Source organism: Juglans regia, chromosome 2, assembly GCF_001411555.2.
Source record: "Juglans regia cultivar Chandler chromosome 2, Walnut 2.0, whole genome shotgun sequence".
NCBI lineage: Eukaryota > Viridiplantae > Streptophyta > Magnoliopsida > Fagales > Juglandaceae > Juglans > Juglans regia.
This window is the reverse complement of record NC_049902.1, coordinates 8,265,494-8,283,718: the sequence shown is the minus strand read 5'-3', so window position 1 is coordinate 8,283,718 and position 18,225 is coordinate 8,265,494. Positions and strand designations below refer to the sequence as shown.

The 18,225-nt window shown below is 35.5% G+C and overlaps 1 protein-coding gene across 1 annotated transcript; it reads left to right on the top strand.

The window, feature by feature from the left end:
* The first annotated feature begins 2,900 nt into the window (after nucleotides 1-2,900).
* On the top strand, nucleotides 2,901-9,962 carry LOC108982845 (cyclic nucleotide-gated ion channel 1-like). Its single transcript, XM_035687655.1, has 9 exons — nucleotides 2,901-2,997; nucleotides 3,723-3,842; nucleotides 4,025-4,182; nucleotides 4,414-4,885; nucleotides 5,534-5,746; nucleotides 6,692-6,972; nucleotides 7,576-7,687; nucleotides 8,496-8,753; nucleotides 9,335-9,962. The coding sequence occupies exons 3-9, from the start codon at nucleotides 4,136-4,138 to the stop codon at nucleotides 9,839-9,841; spliced, it is 1,890 nt and encodes a 629-aa protein (XP_035543548.1). The 5' UTR covers nucleotides 2,901-2,997; nucleotides 3,723-3,842; nucleotides 4,025-4,135; the 3' UTR covers nucleotides 9,842-9,962.
* The last annotated feature ends 8,263 nt before the right edge of the window (nucleotides 9,963-18,225 follow it).

Sequence of the window (18,225 nt, the reverse complement as noted above, 5' to 3'; positions counted from 1 at the left end):
CAACAAGCCACACTGTTTCTTAACCTTATAATATAGACAACTGAAAAATCGCCAACCAATAACATAGTGGTCTTCATCCCAAGATTGCTTCATCTCCAATCCGTAAGCTAGAAATGGTGTATTCTCCACTACTTTCCATATTGCTACAAAGAAAAAGAAAATACTCCATCAGCTACTGTTGGCCCCTTATAAGAAACACTCAGTGAATATAAAAGGCCACTAAACTCACATGGGTTCAAAACAAGCATAAGAGCTAGCTTGAACTTCTGCATAAACAAAGAACATTCCACTGCAAGTAAACCACAATTGGACAAATTGACAAAGCTGGAAGGCTTTCACAAGGAGCTAAAACTTTTGGAAGATAAAATGGCAAAAATATATTGGTTTGAAACAATATTCCCCAAGTTTCCAATTATGAGAAATATATTGGTTTTACCTAGACAATTTTGAGGGACTCCAAGAGTCACGGACTGGCCTTACGAGACATTGAAGGAATGCATATGCCTTGGCTACTCTCTTCCCAAGTCCACGTTCCATGGATCTATGTCCATCCCAAATTCTACCATATATCTATTGGATTTGAAACAATATTCCCCAAGTTTCCAGAAACGGATAAAAGAAACAAATCCCAAGTCTCACTCAACGTTCCACCACGTTCCATGGATCTATGTTGTTAAGATCCAAAAACCAAATCTCTTCCTCTACAGATCAGATAATATGCTGGGTAATTCAAATATTAAAATAAGCTCCCTAAGTTTTAAGGGACCAACAGAGGGCAACGAACAAACAAAAAATCAGACCAAGCTTTACATATATGCTAAAGAATACAAACACCAATCTTACCAGACAATATTATCGACGGAGATGGGATGAGTTAGATAGAGCTCCAGTGAGGTTTTCGATGGGTTGAGACCACTGGGTTGAGACGATGAGTTGAGAAGAGAGAGATTTTCGTGGCTGAGATGATGCATAGAACAATGGAGAGAGACCAAGCTTTCGACAGATTGAAACCATTGGGTTGAGAAGATGGTATCTCCTAAAAAGAGGGTGATTTTCGGGGTTGAGCAGAGGGAGATTTGTGGGGAAGAAGATGATGAAGAGGGAGATTTTTGGAGTTGAGAAGAGGGAGATTTGTGGGGGGAGAAGAGGTTTCACTGCACTCACATTTACAATTAGTCTAATGTTTTGTATTACGTGTTTTAATTTTATTGGTCGGGTGTAAAACAAACAAAGTCACCCATCCGGTTTGAAGCTTTTCTCTTTCTTTTAAGTGCGCGTAGCAGTTCATGCCTGGATCGCCAGTTGATCTTGATCCAATGATTTCATTACTTTCCACGTGGTAGTGCAATTTAGTCAGTTAACAGGTTGGCATATTAATAGCCACTTGTTTGATATATAGCTGCCGACAATACAGTTCGAGAGGGGCTATTTATATGTATAGTCCCTCACCAGTCAGTGGGTGACTTATCCTATACAAACGATCGAAAGTCTCTTCCATCTCAACTCAGAATGTGTATTTTTTAGTTTGATCGTTATGGATATGTGAGTGTTTTGTTTCTGATATTTATTGTGTGACACTCCACCTTCTCAATTCGGAGGAACAACAACGATTAAAAAAGTCATCGGAACAACGGCATCAAATCCAAGATTTACTGGTAGAAGTAATATCGTTTTTTCTATGTACGTACGAGCTAGATGGTGGATGATCTATATATACAGTGAGTACAAGTTGCTATGGCCATTATCATTGGTAGACATTTTCAATTTTTAACCCGCTATATTGCTATATATCCCTTTAGTTTAGTGTAGATACATATCTAGATTCTTTAGTGCAATATGCATGCAGTTATTGTAGTGTCCCCTAAATAATAATCAATAGAGTTCAGTACTGCCTTCTAGAGTGAGAACGTTTACCTTCTCTCTAGAATCGTCCCATATCCGTGAGAGCCATCGCTGGAGAGGAGAGTGGAGCTGTGTCTCTCACCGTCCTCTCTTTCTCCTTTTCAGCGTTGTATAGTAGTGTTTTTTCTCTCCTCTCTCTACTGATTCGTTTTTTGTCAGATCTGCTACTCTTTGGCCACCACTAGTCTACACGTGCCCCACCACCCATTCCTTCAGCCACCGATCTACTGGGATGGCGTAGAATTGCGCCAAAAAGGTCTGCGCATGGCTCTCACTCACGACTTGTTTCCGCGCGTGTTTCCCACGCTCCACCACACAACGACGCTTTCGAGTTCCGATAGCTACACGCGTCGTACCAGTGGCTTAGTCTCGTCGAGATCTTCTAGATCTGGGCCAACCACTCTCCATCCCACATGCGCGTGGCTGCCACACGCCATCACAGGCGCTTGGAAATACAGATGATTGGCGGATCAGTCTATTTGATGCAGGTTTTTTCGTTATGTTATCGATTTTCCTAAACCGTGATCTTGAAGAAGGAATTGAGGATCTCTTCAAAAATCATCTCAAGACAACAAGTAAACCGCCACTCTCACCGCTTTCAGCGGAGGTTCCATTGCTATCGGCGGTGGTTCCATTATTCGCAATGTTTTACGAATAATTTATTTTCGTCTTTTAAGACGATATCCTCTTGGTAAGACATGAGTGACGACCAAAAAAATGGTTGTAAAAATTTATTTTTTTTTGTTTTATTCATCATTTTGTATTGTTGTTATTGTTTTGAGATATTTGTTAAGGAATTTCACTCCTTCTCTTATATCATCTTTTCTAATGAAATATATATGCTTAAAAAAAAATATAAAAAAAGTACATCATCGGTTCGTTCAAAAAATAGAGTTTAGTTATTATTATCATTACTATTTCCATTTTTTTTTTTTGGGCTCCTAGACTGCATCTCTCGTGACTATCATATTGTCATTTCTTCGTTCTTATTTAGGTAAGGACAAAGGAACGAAGGGAGATTCTGGTGTTTGGCTCAGAATAAGGAGGTACTTGAAAGTCGCAAATGATACCGTCGCTATTCTTCCAATCCCGCAGGTAAGGGAGACTTTTCTGCTTGTTAACCGTCCTACATGTGTTTCCAAAAGCTCAATTATTTTATTATTTTTTTCAAATAAATTAATAAAAAGAGTTATTTAAATTATTAAATTAAAATTAAATAAATTATTAATGTGAATTATGTAACTAATTAATTAAAAAAATATTTTATTATAATTAAATTTATGATGTTGATAGTTATTACCTACTAAGACTTTTACTTTTTAGTATGCATAATTATTAATTAATTGTTGGGATGAAGACTGGTTTTGGAGTTGAAAAATCGAGAAACAGTGAGTTCACTCGACTGTTGCTTGAACTAGCGCTCGAATGAAACTCAATTCATGAGTTCGCTTGAGGAGTGCTCGGCAGTGGGTTTGAGCAAAACTCAATTAGCTAGTTCGCTCGAGTCTCGCATGACAATAGGCTCGAGTGAGACACAAACTCTAGTGTTCGCTCGGGTCACGCTCGACACTCCACTTGAGGCAATGTTAAAGAATATTAAATAATTTCATTGTATATAGATTATTCATACTTGCTTGCAACTTAATCACGAAGTAAATGATGTTATGAATTTTTTTGTTTTTTAAAAAATTTAAATTTCTATAAAAAAAAACTAAAAAAAAACACAAAAAAATATATGGAGAGTCCAGCGCTCGCGGGAGCTCCCAGCAGGGATCTAGCATTATTCTATTGTTCATTTCCGTCATGATCTTCAACTTCAGATCTGCTCATGATCATGATCATTCCCAAATTCTAGAAACAAGCTATTGGCCAGCACCTTTTGTTCCTGATTCTTGTCGGTCGCTTTATCCACGTCTAACTTGCTCGCTCGAGTTTATAAGGTGCCATTCACTACTTTATGAATACGCATTCTGTTTTTCTTCAAGGGAAAACGTATTTTCAGTTTTTTTATTATTTGCTTTAATACATTTCCTTATAAGCAACAGAATATAACTTTATGAAGGCCTCCTACCAGCTGCTAATTATATATATATATCCGTCTAATTATAATTTATTTTTCTAGGACTCAAAAGATCCAGACTTTTGTGCATGGTAGTACTGAAAAAAGTTCGTGGGGTCTAAATATTTTGGAGGTTTATTCTTTAATTTGGGCATTAAATCTTAAGGCTTGGCCATGAGTAACCGTAGTACCGGAGGTCGCCAAGAGAACGGTCGGATGCGGTTAGTAGTACTATCTTCTTCTTTTTCTTGGCATGTGCAAACGTTTTTGCATACATACAATATACACATTTATCATAGGATTTTGTATGGCTGAAAGCTGGAACCTGCAGTACGGCACCTGATAAAACTATATATATTCAGGTGCTTTTGGGGCAATCGGAGTCTGGCAAATAATCATAGTCATTTAGTCCCATGATTTTAATCACTGCCTGTTTGATCTCTTTTGCCCAGTGATCCGGACTATATTGAGGTGCAAATTCCCATTAAAGCGGAAGTTAAGATGTCAAAGAAGAAAACGAAAACGAGGCAACTTCCATCGTGGACTGTAAAAATTCTTGATTCAGAGGGAGAGTTCCTCCCAATCTGGAAATTGATTTTCTTAGTGTCGTGCGTGTTTTCGGTATCAGTGGACCCTTTGTTCTTTTACCTTCCGGTGATTAATGAAGAAAAAAAGTGCGTTGCTTTTGATAGAAGATTACACATCATAAGTCTTTGTTTGCGAACTGTGCTGGACTCGATTTCGCTTGTGAAAATCATTTTCCAATTTTTTTGTCCTTATATAGACGAGAAAGCTCGTCTACAAGATGGAGTACTAGTTATAACAGAGAGAGTACTAGTTACGGGTGCTTGGCCAATAGCAAAGAGGTACTTGTGGTCATGCTCTTTCGCGATTGATGTCCTGTCAATTCTTCCAATCCCACAGGTAATTAATTATTAGGGTCACCGAGCTAATTATATATGCTAATTCTTAACTGTTTTGCTCATGTGTACTAAATATTGTTTTTACGTACCCATATACGAAAGTATATCTGTCATAATTTGCATGCACTATTAAAAATATATATATATATATATCAAAAAATCTACTCAACCTCCTACTATTCACACAACCTCCACACTCCACATTATTTTTAATTTTTATTATTTTTTTCTTTTATTAAATATTTATTATATGAATAATGAATAAAAAATTTGAAATAATTTAAAAGGAATAAACTCAAAAAAAAATTTCAAAAAAATATTAAAAATTTAAAAAATTTAAAAAAAGTGTGGAGTGTGAAGTGTGGTGGAGGTTGTGTAGCAAAGCTCTATATATATATATATAACATTTGTGATAGATTATTTGTTATAAGAATGATTTTTTTTTAAAAAAAATGGGTTCATTTTAACAGAAAATAATTATTTTTACAAAAAGTAATTTATAATAAATAAGAAATTTTCTTGTAATGTATAGTTTAAGCAGTACGAACGCATGCATGCCGTTATTTTTATATGATAACGTACGTAAATACAAAATTGTTAACAGATAGATTATATGATACAAAATTGTCTTTGTTATTTATATATGCAGGTGCTAGTTCCAACTATTTTTAAAAAAATGAGAGGTTCCAATGCTTTGAACACCAGAAAAATGCTGAACGCTGTTGTCCTATCCCAATATGTGCCAAGAATAACTCGTATCTATCTGTCTTGGAGAAAAGTCAGGAAGAATACAACCATCTCTCTAATTACCATAGCGGTGAAAGCTGGATTCAATTTGTTTCTATATATTGTTGCCAGTCATGTAAGTTTATTTGTTATCATGATCATGAGTCTCATACTTTAAGAATACTACCCTTATCGATGGTTTCGTGATTTTTTTTTTATTTAATAATTAAGTAAGTATGTTTTAATAATATTCTGAATTTTTTTTTATTTTTTAGAAAATATTTAAATGTGCAAAAAAAAAAAAAAAAATACATGTAAAAAAAAAAAATCCCAAAACCACTAACAGTAGCTTCCATTGATAGCTGGGAGCGGTGGCTGTAGTGCCACTCTACTGTTAATTAACTTTCGGCAGATGAATCATTCTCATCAAGTTTGAAATTGAATTAATAATCGGCCTAATTAATAATCTATTTTTTGAATAATAATTGTTTCTTATTATATATATTGATATCGTTTCGTAGTACTTACAGATGTTGTGAATCAATTTCAATTATTAATTAAATGATCCCCATCTAATTCTTATTAATGCTAATTATTAAACTCTGCTTGGCCATGAGTACTAGTATATATATCATCACGCTTTTAAGTTTTAAATGAATCAACCTTGACAAATTATCATAAGCATGCATGCGTTGTACACATATATACTAATTGTATCCATGGATATATAATTCATGACTACCACCTACTCTTAGGAACACATAAAAAGGCTACAAGATTGACATAAAAAAAAAAAAAAATGTTAATCACTACTTGAGCTGAACATTGAAACAGAGTGAAGTATTAAGATATAATTTAAATTCAGAACCTTCGTTTTGAATCATGTTATATATATATATATATATATATATGTCTACTTGCATCAAAATTTTCGTTAATAGGAAGAGTACTTCAATTTAATCATTCAATTTATCTTTTAATTACACATAATTCTCTATTATTTTTTTGTTATTTTACTTTATCTTCGCTATGACATCTGCATAATTTACAAATAATCAATAGAAAAAAAATGATATTTTAGGTACTGGGTGCGTTTTGGTACTTTTTCTCCATCCAACGAGAGACGGATTGCTGGCACTTAGCGTGTGAAAATTATATTGGATGTAATCGAACTTCTTTGAACTGTGATCACAGTTCTGGAAATTACACATTTTTAAATGATTATTGTCCCGTAGAGAAAGAAAATCCAACAGTGTTTGATTTTGGAATATTCCTTGAAGCACTTCAATCTGGTACGGTGGCATCCATGAATTTTCCGCGGAAGTTCTTGTACTGTTTTTGGTGGGGCCTGCGAAATTTGAGGTTTGGACAGTATTTTTGTATTTTCACAATCAATTATTTTATAGTATAGTCTTGTCATCAATGAACATACCACACGTCTTGTACATTATTTAGGGGTCGGAAAAAATCTCTCTAGTTTTCACCCAAATTTGTGGTGCTCACGTAGGAAAGAAATAGATAAATTAAGTGAATCTTATAATATTTATTATTCATTTAATATTATTCGAGATATTTTATTTGACAGCAATAAATACTATAAGATCCACTTGATATATTTATCTTGACCTTCGAGTTTGAATTAGTAGTTAAGGGGACCTTAATTTGTGTTTATGCATTCGGATTCAGTGCAGGGTCTGGTTTTAGTGTCTAAGGAAGGTAAAACTAAAAAGATAATTCATTATGTATAAGGTATATCATATACATGAACTTATATTCTCTCTGTTTCCTATATATCTTAAGCCCTACGCGTACAGGTCTATTCTTAACTTATATACTCTAACATGATATATATGAACCATTCTTTGCATATTTGAGCATATATATATATATATATGTATATGTGTATTTTATTAATCATTTATGATGTGACCATCTTATACATTAGAATTGATCCAATTTTGGCAGTTCTCTTGGTCAAAACCTTCAAACAAGTCCCTATTTTTGGGAAAACTGCTTCACAGTTTTGATTTCGATCTTTGGCTTGCTTCTGCTTTTGTACTTCATCGGAAATTTGCAAGTTAGTGTTATGACTTAAGTGATGATCATTTTTTTTTTTCTAAGTTTGAGCGCGCACAAATATTTCTATAATTTGGCGTGAGTGAGAGATGGTTTCTATAAACATTAATAGATCAACACTACATGATGCACTCGTAATTCTACGGCAATCTCGATCGTTCCTTAATTCCCTCAATATCTTGATTTCGTTTTTCTTGAAATGAAACAGCTAGCCATATTAAGTTTTTGGATTAATAGCCAACATGCATTTAGCAAAATATTTATACATTTTGAAATCAATAGGAGCGACGTTTTAGGTTGAGAAACAGAAAGTTAAAAGTCGTGCAGCAAGAGGCTATATATATGGACGAGGGACACGCAAATTAAATCAATTCCTTTAAAATTAAATTATGTTATGATCAAGGATTAGGACATGAACTAGCAAAACAAGTTCAATCTTCTCTCTCTCTCTCTCTCTCTCTCTCTCTCTCTCTCTCTCTATATATATATATATGCAAGAGAATATTCTTTTATTTTCTTTTGATGAGTTTAAATTAATTAAGTTGAAACCAATTAAGTGATTTATCCTTTTTCTCTTTTGCCAAAAATTAAATAAAGCTGGAAATTTACTACCCGTACTTAATTTTAAGTTGAAAATTAAAGAGAGCTGCAGGTTTAGTATAATTCTTTATATATATATATATATATATAAACTTAGTTATATTTTTAATTTTGTAAGTCCTTTGTTGATTTTATTTCTTGGGAGATGTAATAGTAATTTATCACTAAGATTTAAAGTTAACTTGTTATGTAAACAGATGTATATGCAGTGGGAGACACAGAAACAGTTGGAGACATACATGGATAAGAATGATATTGCAAAGATGAGAGGTAAAGAACAAAGTGTGGAGCTCTGGATACAAAGAAACAAGCTCCCTGACCCTATAAAATATCAGATCATGAACCACATAAAACCAAGACTACAGGAAAAAAAGAATGATATAGATGCGGAGAATCCATTCCCTCACCTTCCCATATCTCTTAGAAAGAGGATTAAGCACCATATCTGCTTGCCCATGATAAAGAATGTGAGTGTTCCTTTTTCTACTAATTATTTTTCTGTGGAGCAAATTAAAAAAGTATAGCTAAGTTCAATCAATAATTATTTTTCTTCGGAAGAAATGTGAAAATACAAAGTGGAGAGTTGAAATCTTATAGAATAGAAAAATGCTACTTTGCCCACTTAATTTGCCCACTCATTTTGACACTTCATGTATTTTCCTTACTTAATAGTTAAGGAAGTCATTATTAGAGTATTGATATATTTTTATATTTTTTAAAAATGTTTTAAAATGATAAAAAAATTTAAATAAAAATAATTGAAAGAAAAATGATATATATATATATATTTTTTTTTACCTAGTGGTAAGCTTGAGCGGTGCACTCTGAGGAGAGTAGCACTGCTCGATAGAATATTAGTGTACATGATGGATAGGCGCCGCAATATAATGCAATTAACGTTGCCATTCTTATCATCATCTTGTACGTGTCATTGTTCTCCGTCACAAGTTGTTGCAGTTCTTGACATTAAACTCCCTACTCCCGAGTGTGTTCAATTTTATTATGGACTTGATGATCGCATTATTATTCTTGTTTGTTTGTAAGACAGGTGCCAATGTGGTTTCAAGAAGCAATTAGTGAGAGGCAATTGCAACTCGATATCTGCGAATATATCAAGCAAGTGTACTACTGTGAAGATACCTACATTATTCGGGAGGGAGAACCACTTGATCGAATGCTCTTCGTCACAAAGGACGTTGTTTGGAAATTTGCAACCACAAATAATAATGGTGTGGGAAGTACTGTCTCCTCAAGCCGCGGGGAGTGTATTGAAAAAGGTTGCTACTGTGGAGAAGAAATTCTAAACTGGGGGTTCCATGGCTTTTCCCAACGCATCATGCCCAACCTATCCGACCTCCCAATCTCTGACAAAACCCTCAAAACCCATACAAAAGTTGAAGCCTTTGCTCTAATGGCCAACGACTTGAAGGCTTTAGTCTCCAGGTATGCCGCCGAACCAACACCAACACCTAATGAAGCAGTCCTTATGATACAAGAAGCTTGGCGCCGCCGCAATAAAGTACTCAATTGGCAATCAAGAGCTCGCAATACCTAGCTGGCATTTACTCCATCGTTGTGCAGTAGGATTAGTACTCCTTTTATCCAGCAGCTGCTTGCCTGCTTGTTGAACTGCAATAGTTTGTTTCTTTGGTCGTGTATTAAGTTGTATGCGTACGAAAATCAACCGTTGTCACCTTAAACTAATGTTGGTTTTCTTTCATATTATTTTAACATTTTGTTTTGGATGGATGAGTAGGGGCGAAGATGTGATAGGGATGGCAGAGCAGCTAACATTTGCTTCCTATATTAATTGAAAGGAAAATTAAGAGAATGGGTTGGCCAAGATGACCAAATCGGTGCAGGTTATGATTAATATATAGGCAATAGATTACAAAGTTACATTGAAGAGATTGTAACGGATTCCAGTCTGCATGTCGAGTGCACACTTATCTATTTGTTACATATTTGAATATTGAAGATACAAGATAAAGACTAGAAACTCCTACTCTATTATGGTATCTTGAATTGATCATGATCATGATATATTACTTGAGAATTGGTAGGAGCAAGTCAGAATCATATGACACAATATGGCAGCAGTTCAGAGTCTTCAAAAGAGTTTTGTTGATACAAGGAAGAGAGACTTGTCCTTTGAGGAAGACACCTCATGATATCACCCATTAAGGGCGTTAACAGTCATAGGAGATTGTCCACTTTGATTATCGTAAGTGGGGTTGAGTTGAAGATCTTGACTTAGGAGGTTGGTAAAGTACATATGTCCAGGGTTTTGTGAATCCATCTCTAAAAAAATATACACACAAAATTCGGTACAAATGTTAGACACGTAACAACAAAGTTTGGAGTATTTTGTAGGCGGCTTAGGAATTGAGTGGTAACTTGTTAGAAATTTGGCACCCTCCAATGGCTGCAAAATCAATTGCCACAACTTATTGGCAGTTTGGATTACCATGCCATGGAGGAGCTAACCAAATTTCATGTGTCACCATCTTAGATTTGTCATCATCACAGTCGAGGGAGATAATCCAACAAAGGTTAGGTAATGTACATTACTTCTCAATCACAAGTTTTATACCCCGGTTGCATGCATTAGATGAGGCACATTACTTCTCTATCACGTCAAAATTAGCAACATATCACAAAATAGCTGCAAAACCTTAACTCCGATTGCCTTTCGTGAAAAAAATCATAGAATGTTTGATGGTCATCCGGGTTAGGATTACACTGCCATATGGATCGGGCCCCACCAACACTTGTGAATTAACCCCCCCATATATACAAATTGCTATGTGTTGTTTCAATGCTATGTTCTGTTTCAATGCTTTGAATTGGTATGTGAAGACTCATTTCCTGGTATAAAGTTATAAACAATTAACCATTAGTATTGAAACAACAAATAAGACTTGATACAACACATAAGCAATGACACAACACATAACACAATATTGAGATAGAGCACAAGGGCATTGAAATATAACACAACATTGAAACAGAACATAGCAATGGATCTGCTCAGACAAACCCAAAGCATTGACACATCACATTACATTGAAACACAACACATAGCATTGAAACAACACATTGTATTGAAACAGCACATAAGAGCCTTTGTAGCCCATTCTGCAATGACACAGCATATAGTATGTTTGGTACAACAAATAAGCATTAACACAACAAATTCTATTTTCACAACAAATAAGCATTGACAAAGCACAAATGCATTGAAACATAACACAACTGTGAAACAGAACATACAATGGGTCTGCACAAACCAACCCAAAGCATTGACAATCACATGGCATTGAAACATAACACATCATTGAAACAGACCATAGCAATGGATTTGCACAATCCATAGCAATAGGTCTGCACAGACCAACCCAAATCAATGACACAACACATATCATTCAAACAACAAATAAGCATTGACAAAGCACAAGGGCATTGAAACATAACAAAGCATTGAAATAGAACATAACAATGAGTCTGCACAAACCAACCCAAAGTAATGACACAACACATAGCATTCAAACAACAAATAAGCATTGACAGAGCACGAGGGTATTGAAACATAACACAACATTGAAACAGAACATAGCAATGAGTCTGCACAGACCGACCCAAAGCATTGACACAACATATACCATTGGAACACACACGAAGCATGCAAACAGAACATAGCAATGGGTTTGCACATACTAACCTAAAGCATTGACACATCACATGGCACTGAAACATAACACATCATTGAAATAGACATAACAATGGGGTTGCATGGACCAACCCAAAGTTTTGAAATAACACATGGCATTGAAACATAACATATCATTGAAACAAACCAACCCAAAGCAATGACACATCACATAGCATTCAAACAACAAATAAGCATTGACAAGGCACAAGGGCATTGAAACATAACACAAAATTGAAATAGAACATAGCAATGGGTTTGCATAGACCAACCCAAAGCAATGACACAACATATAGCATTCAGACAACAAATAAACATTGACAGAGTATGGCATTGAAACATAACACAACATTAAAACAAAACATAGCCATGGGTCTGCACAGACCAACCCAAAGCAATGACACAACACATAGCATTCAAACAACAAATAAGTATTGATAGAGCACAAGGACTTTGAAACATAACACAATATTGAAACAGAACATAGCAATGGGTCTGCACAGACCAACCCAAAGCATTGACACAACACATACCATTGAAACACACATGAAGCATGCAAATAGAACATAGCAATGGGTTTGCACAGACCAACCCGTGGGTGTACAGACTAGTCTTGGCATCAATTGAAACATCACATAGCAATCAAACCAAACATAACACAAATAATCTCAGTGGACATAGCAGTAATACCCAATGCCAACAAGAAAAATGCACAAATCGAACCCGTATAGGTAACCGGTGAAAAATCTAGGGTTTGTTTTTTCAAAACCCTAGATCTAAAAATCCAGCCATGGAGGAGTCGTATAGGGGTCAAATGAGGTACAAAACCTCGGTGCAGACAGCCATGGAGGATCCCAGATGGAGGAGAGTTCTCCATGGAGGAACCCGAACAATCGTGACTACACAATGGGCATGGGGGAACCCATGAGATTAGGGAAACCGAATGTGAGGGAATGGATTGGACTTATAGTGATGAGAGGATGAAGATGAGGTCATCGATGGTGGCTGCGGTGCAAGGGAGGGGCCAAAACCACGAACGCAACCAACAATCAAAGGAAAGGGAAGCAGGAGGGAACCCATAAACCAACCAACGATTTCGGTTTGGGGAGGAACAGTCGATCCCCATATTTGGGGATCCACTGTAGCATCCCCATCCATTCACCACAAGATGAGGAATGGAATGGGGAGGGATTTGGGGCAAAACTCCCAAAAATATTTTAAAAAATTTGGGGATTTTGGGGATATAGAAAACGGGCTGTGAGTGCTCTTAGAGCGTAGTTTGTAATCACAAACTTGTACATATTTGTGAAAATAACATCAATAAATAACATGGTTGGATGCATGAAAGTTTATTTTATTTCATTTTAATATATAAGAAGATTTGTGTGGACAAATATTTTTATTTAGTTCTCTTTGCTAATCATAAAACCTCAAATTTAATGTGTGTTTTCTTCACATCTGAATAAGTTAAAAATTATTCCCATCAACTTGGAATGTTGCATCATCTGCATATAGAACAGTCTTCCATTTCCTAATTCGCATCATATTCTAAATTTTGGGTATTGATTGCTCTTTCCAATGGACGAGACTCACCCAGCCATAGCTCCTAAGAAGGATGCAACTATTAACTATGTTAATTGCCTGGATTGCTCCCCAACAATTATGTCGTCCATATGAGGTTTGTGCATTCATTTCGTACAATATGTTATCCAATCAAGACAAACATGAGCAGACATTCTCTCGTGTGTTTTAGTTATAATTTACACATCATCTCCAATTTGGTTAAGATTGACCCCCATTTCATAATATACAGGCAACCCCTCAATTTCAGAAATCTACTTATGCCACTATGAACTTATCTCAATATTTTCTTATAATCTTGGCTCATGTGCCATTTAATCTAGTTTTCTAAATGCTAATAAATGTAGTAGATGGGCGAGATGGTTGCCCTCACTTGGATAAATCAAGACAACCTCACTTGGATGATGTCCACAAAGTACTGGAAGAATGAATCGAGGAAAAACTTATGAATATACCAGCTACAAGAAAAGATCTCATGATAGTCAATATGGGCCCCCACCACCCGTCAATGCATGGTGTTCTTCGATTCATCGTTACTCTGGACAATGAAAATGTTATTGACTGTGAACCAATATTGGGTTATTTACACAGGGGGGTGGAAAAAATTGCGGAAAACTGAACAATTATACAATATCTTCCTTACGTAACTCGTTGAGACTTGAAAGACAGTCTGGGACAAGGTCTTTTCTTTTCTACAACTTCTGATTTTCACCTCAAAGCATTTTGTGATTTTGATTGGGCTGGATGTGTTGATACCATAAGATCAATCACTGGATTTTGTGTCTTTCTTGGAGATTCCTCAAAGCAACAAACTGTTTCAAGATCTTCTGTTGAAGCAGAATATAGGGCTATGACCTCCACTACTTGTGAACTTATATGGTTACTTTTTTTTGTTGAAGGATTTTTAGATATTGAATTCACAACTAGTACTTGTATTTTGTGACAATAAGGCTGCCAGCCTGCCATCCACATTGCTGTAAATCCTGTCTTCCATGAAAGAACAAAGTACATAGAAATAGATTGTTATATTGTGAGAGAAAATGTGCAAGCCAATGTCATCAAAACACTTCAGGTTACATCTCAACATCAGTTGAGTGATATTTTTACCAAGGCTTTAGGCTCTCTTCAATTTCATTCTTTACTTAGCAAGATGGATGTTATCTACACTCCATCTTGAGGGGGACTCTTAGAAGTATATTTTTCTGAAGTAACTATCAGGTGTGATGATGTAACCCTTAGTTTGGTCTCTTTCTTTTACTCTGTTGTAAGTATAAATACATTGGCACGTGTACAGTTAGAAAGTAGTACTTTTTACTCAGATGAAATAAAACAAGATATTCTTTCTTTGCCAATGATTACTAAAGACGAAGCACTGTTAGAGCAGATCTGCATGTATCTGAAGCCAGTGTACAACAATGAGCATAGCTACATTTTTCCAGAGGGAGAACCAATTGATGCGATGCTATTCATCACATAAGGCATTGCATTGAAATTCCCAACTAGTAAAAGTGAGGAAACGGTCGATGTATTGAACAGTGTAATTTCTATGGAAATCAACTTCTCCAATGGGGTCTCGAACCCTCCACCTCACCCTGCCTATCCAAACTCCCAATCTCTAAAGAAACTCTCAGGACTCATAAAATTTGAAGCCTTTGGTCTAATGGCCAACGACTTTAAGTCTCTACTTTCCAAGTGGAAGACCAAACCGCCGCCTCCTAGCATTGCAATAGCAGCTTTGACTATACAAGAAGCTTGGCGCGCTTTTCTGGAAATCGGAGGTCTTCGTCTTGAGATGCGTTTGAAAATACGTATGTACCCACTAGAATTCCTGTGATGGAGTTTCCATTTGTTTTGATTTTGAATGCATACATGATATTAGTAGAATTAGGAATAAAAAACTTGTTCTCAAGCTTCCTATTGCTAAGGAGGTCGTAATATTCCTCTGCCATAAATGAACTTGTTTGTGTATAAAGCTGTTTGACGCCACATATCATCTGCTGATCATTGTATGTTTTAGTTTTCCCATCATTAATCTTATATTTCTTCATCCAAAACTTTTTACAACGCATGATGCATGCTCACTTTCCAGAGAATGAAACAAGTTATAGAATTACTCTTCATGATTTTGATGATTAGCTCGAGTTTCCACGACGGTACTGGCGGTGGCAAGTAATTAGCCACTGATATTTCATCCATGATCCTTTTCCTCGCATGCTCGCAAGGTAATCGAGAAACAGATCAATTACAAATCTATGTGATTGAGGCATTAGCTTGAGAGAAAAGAAAGATATATTAATTAGTACTGATCATCAAGAGGTGCGAATAAGAAAATAAAAGAATGAAGGAGGTGTTACTACAATGAGACCTATCGTTAAATGACATAACTACTAGCTAATTACCACGTCTATATCTCTTTGGAAAGGTGCGGTATTAATATCCATTTTTATGCGATGATTATATTTTTCATCTACTTAGAGAAATTCAAAAAAATATTTACTTTTTATCTACGAACTATTTCTTCTTTTTTTCTCTCTCTCTTTTTTTTTTTCTTTTCTACATTGTATCCTGAGCTACAAATTAAGGTTTCAATTTGCATAAAGTATCTATATTTGTCAATTTGTTCCATCTATTAAGATCTACATGTTAAAAATATAATACAAATAATTAAATTTACATCTTTCCCATTTGCTTAATTTTAGGACAAGCGGTATTTTCACATGGTATCATAATAGAGGACCTGAGTTCGAACCTTGACTTTTCACATTACGTGTTAAGATTAACCAAATATTGATCATGCTATACAATCTTAACTGTTAAAAATGTAATGGATGGTGCAAAATGAAGCTCATTGATAATACTTTATGAGAAAAAGAAGAAGCTCATTGATAGTTTAGAACTTAAATTAAAACTCTAATTCGTAGCTTAAGGTTTAAATTGAAAAATGAATAATAGTTTATACCTTTCTGGATGAAAAGTATTTTCTTAATTTATTAAGCTTCACGAGGCTCCAACTTATGATCAGTTTATAAGTTTAAAGATGAATTAGAAATGGTTCATAAATAGGAAATGAAAATCGAAATTTAGACCGTGTGTAATAACCAATTTTAAATCTCAATCACAATCTCAATTAACAATTTAATTATTCAATCCAATTTTCAGTCTAGATACCAAACAAAAATCTAATAAAGCAATAAGCAATCAACATATATAAATATATATTTTGGTAACGAATTGAATACTAATTTGAAAAACTTTTCAAATAGTAAAACCACTTGAGGACCGGTCAACCAAAACCTTATAAATTAGTATCTAACACAGAATACTTACGTTACATGAAATCTTTCTTATGTACAAACAATTTGTACTTCTTGAAGACTCATCCTAATACAGAAAACATGATCTCGCTTTTTGCAACGCTGGCAAATGATTCATACGCTATAATTATCACCTTCACAAAAGAAATTACCTTTGCCACTTCAAACTGGAACTTCAGGCGCCGCAGTGCTATAGGTTTCTTCTGTGATTTTGGAAAATAATCAATTTTTGTATTAACAATAAATATTTCCACTACTTATATTATATGGAACTGCATTTGAGAATTAATTAGAGATGCATGGTTGACGATCAACTGATCTTCAAGGCAAGTTAATTTGAAGCCAAGTTTGGTGCAATATGCTCACATTTGCCGCATCAATGTCCTGATCTTGTTTTTCCTTCACATATCATCGTGATATCACGGCCTCATCAAGTGGAAAATGTACTCTCTTATTTGTTTCGAAGAAGCTTACATTTAAGTGATAAGCATTCTCCCCGGCCGCTTGGATATGCTAATAATTAATGATGTGCTTGTAAGAGATTAGTTAAATTTCTAATCAACCCCCAATGCAAAATGAATAGAGAATTGACTTAATTTGTCGCACAAAGTTATCTATTGTTGAACAGGTCATCTCCAGCTCACAAATGACTCAGCAAGACTCCACCAAATCAGCCCATCAATTGGAAGTTTCTGGAGTCACGTAGACTAGGCTGAGACTTTGTTCTATTGGTTGTATTGTAAGTGCTCTAAAATATTCTAACAAACTCTGTAAAGCAGTCGGTTACAGCAGCGCACCAGCTGCTTGATATTATGCGCCTATGTACTCTGTCAAGGCCGTAATGTGTTTATAAATACATCACTGTACATCCATAAACGTTATGCAATATAGAACCTTTTCACAGAAAACTCTTATTCTTCTCTTCTTCTAAATTTATCATGGTATCAGAGATGGGCTACGACTAATGTCTATCCATGGCTGACGAAAATCCTGCTTCCTCCCACGAAAAAGACCCACCCACTACATTTCAGTACCCAACAAACCTTTCCCATATCGTCTCTATCAAACTAGGTTCTGATAACTATCTTCTCTGGAAAGCCAAGATTATCCCCTACCTCCATGGCCAAGAGCTGTACCAATTTATTGATGGTTCGTTTCCCCCACCACCTCCGATTCTACCAGCTTCCTCTCTCTCATCATCCATTTCTTCCTCATCACAAACCAACCCTGCCTACCTTCAATGGCGTCGCACCGATCAGTTCTTACTCAGTGCTCTTCTTTCCTCCCTCACAGAAACTATTTTGGCTCAGGCTATAGCATCTTGCACATCCAGGG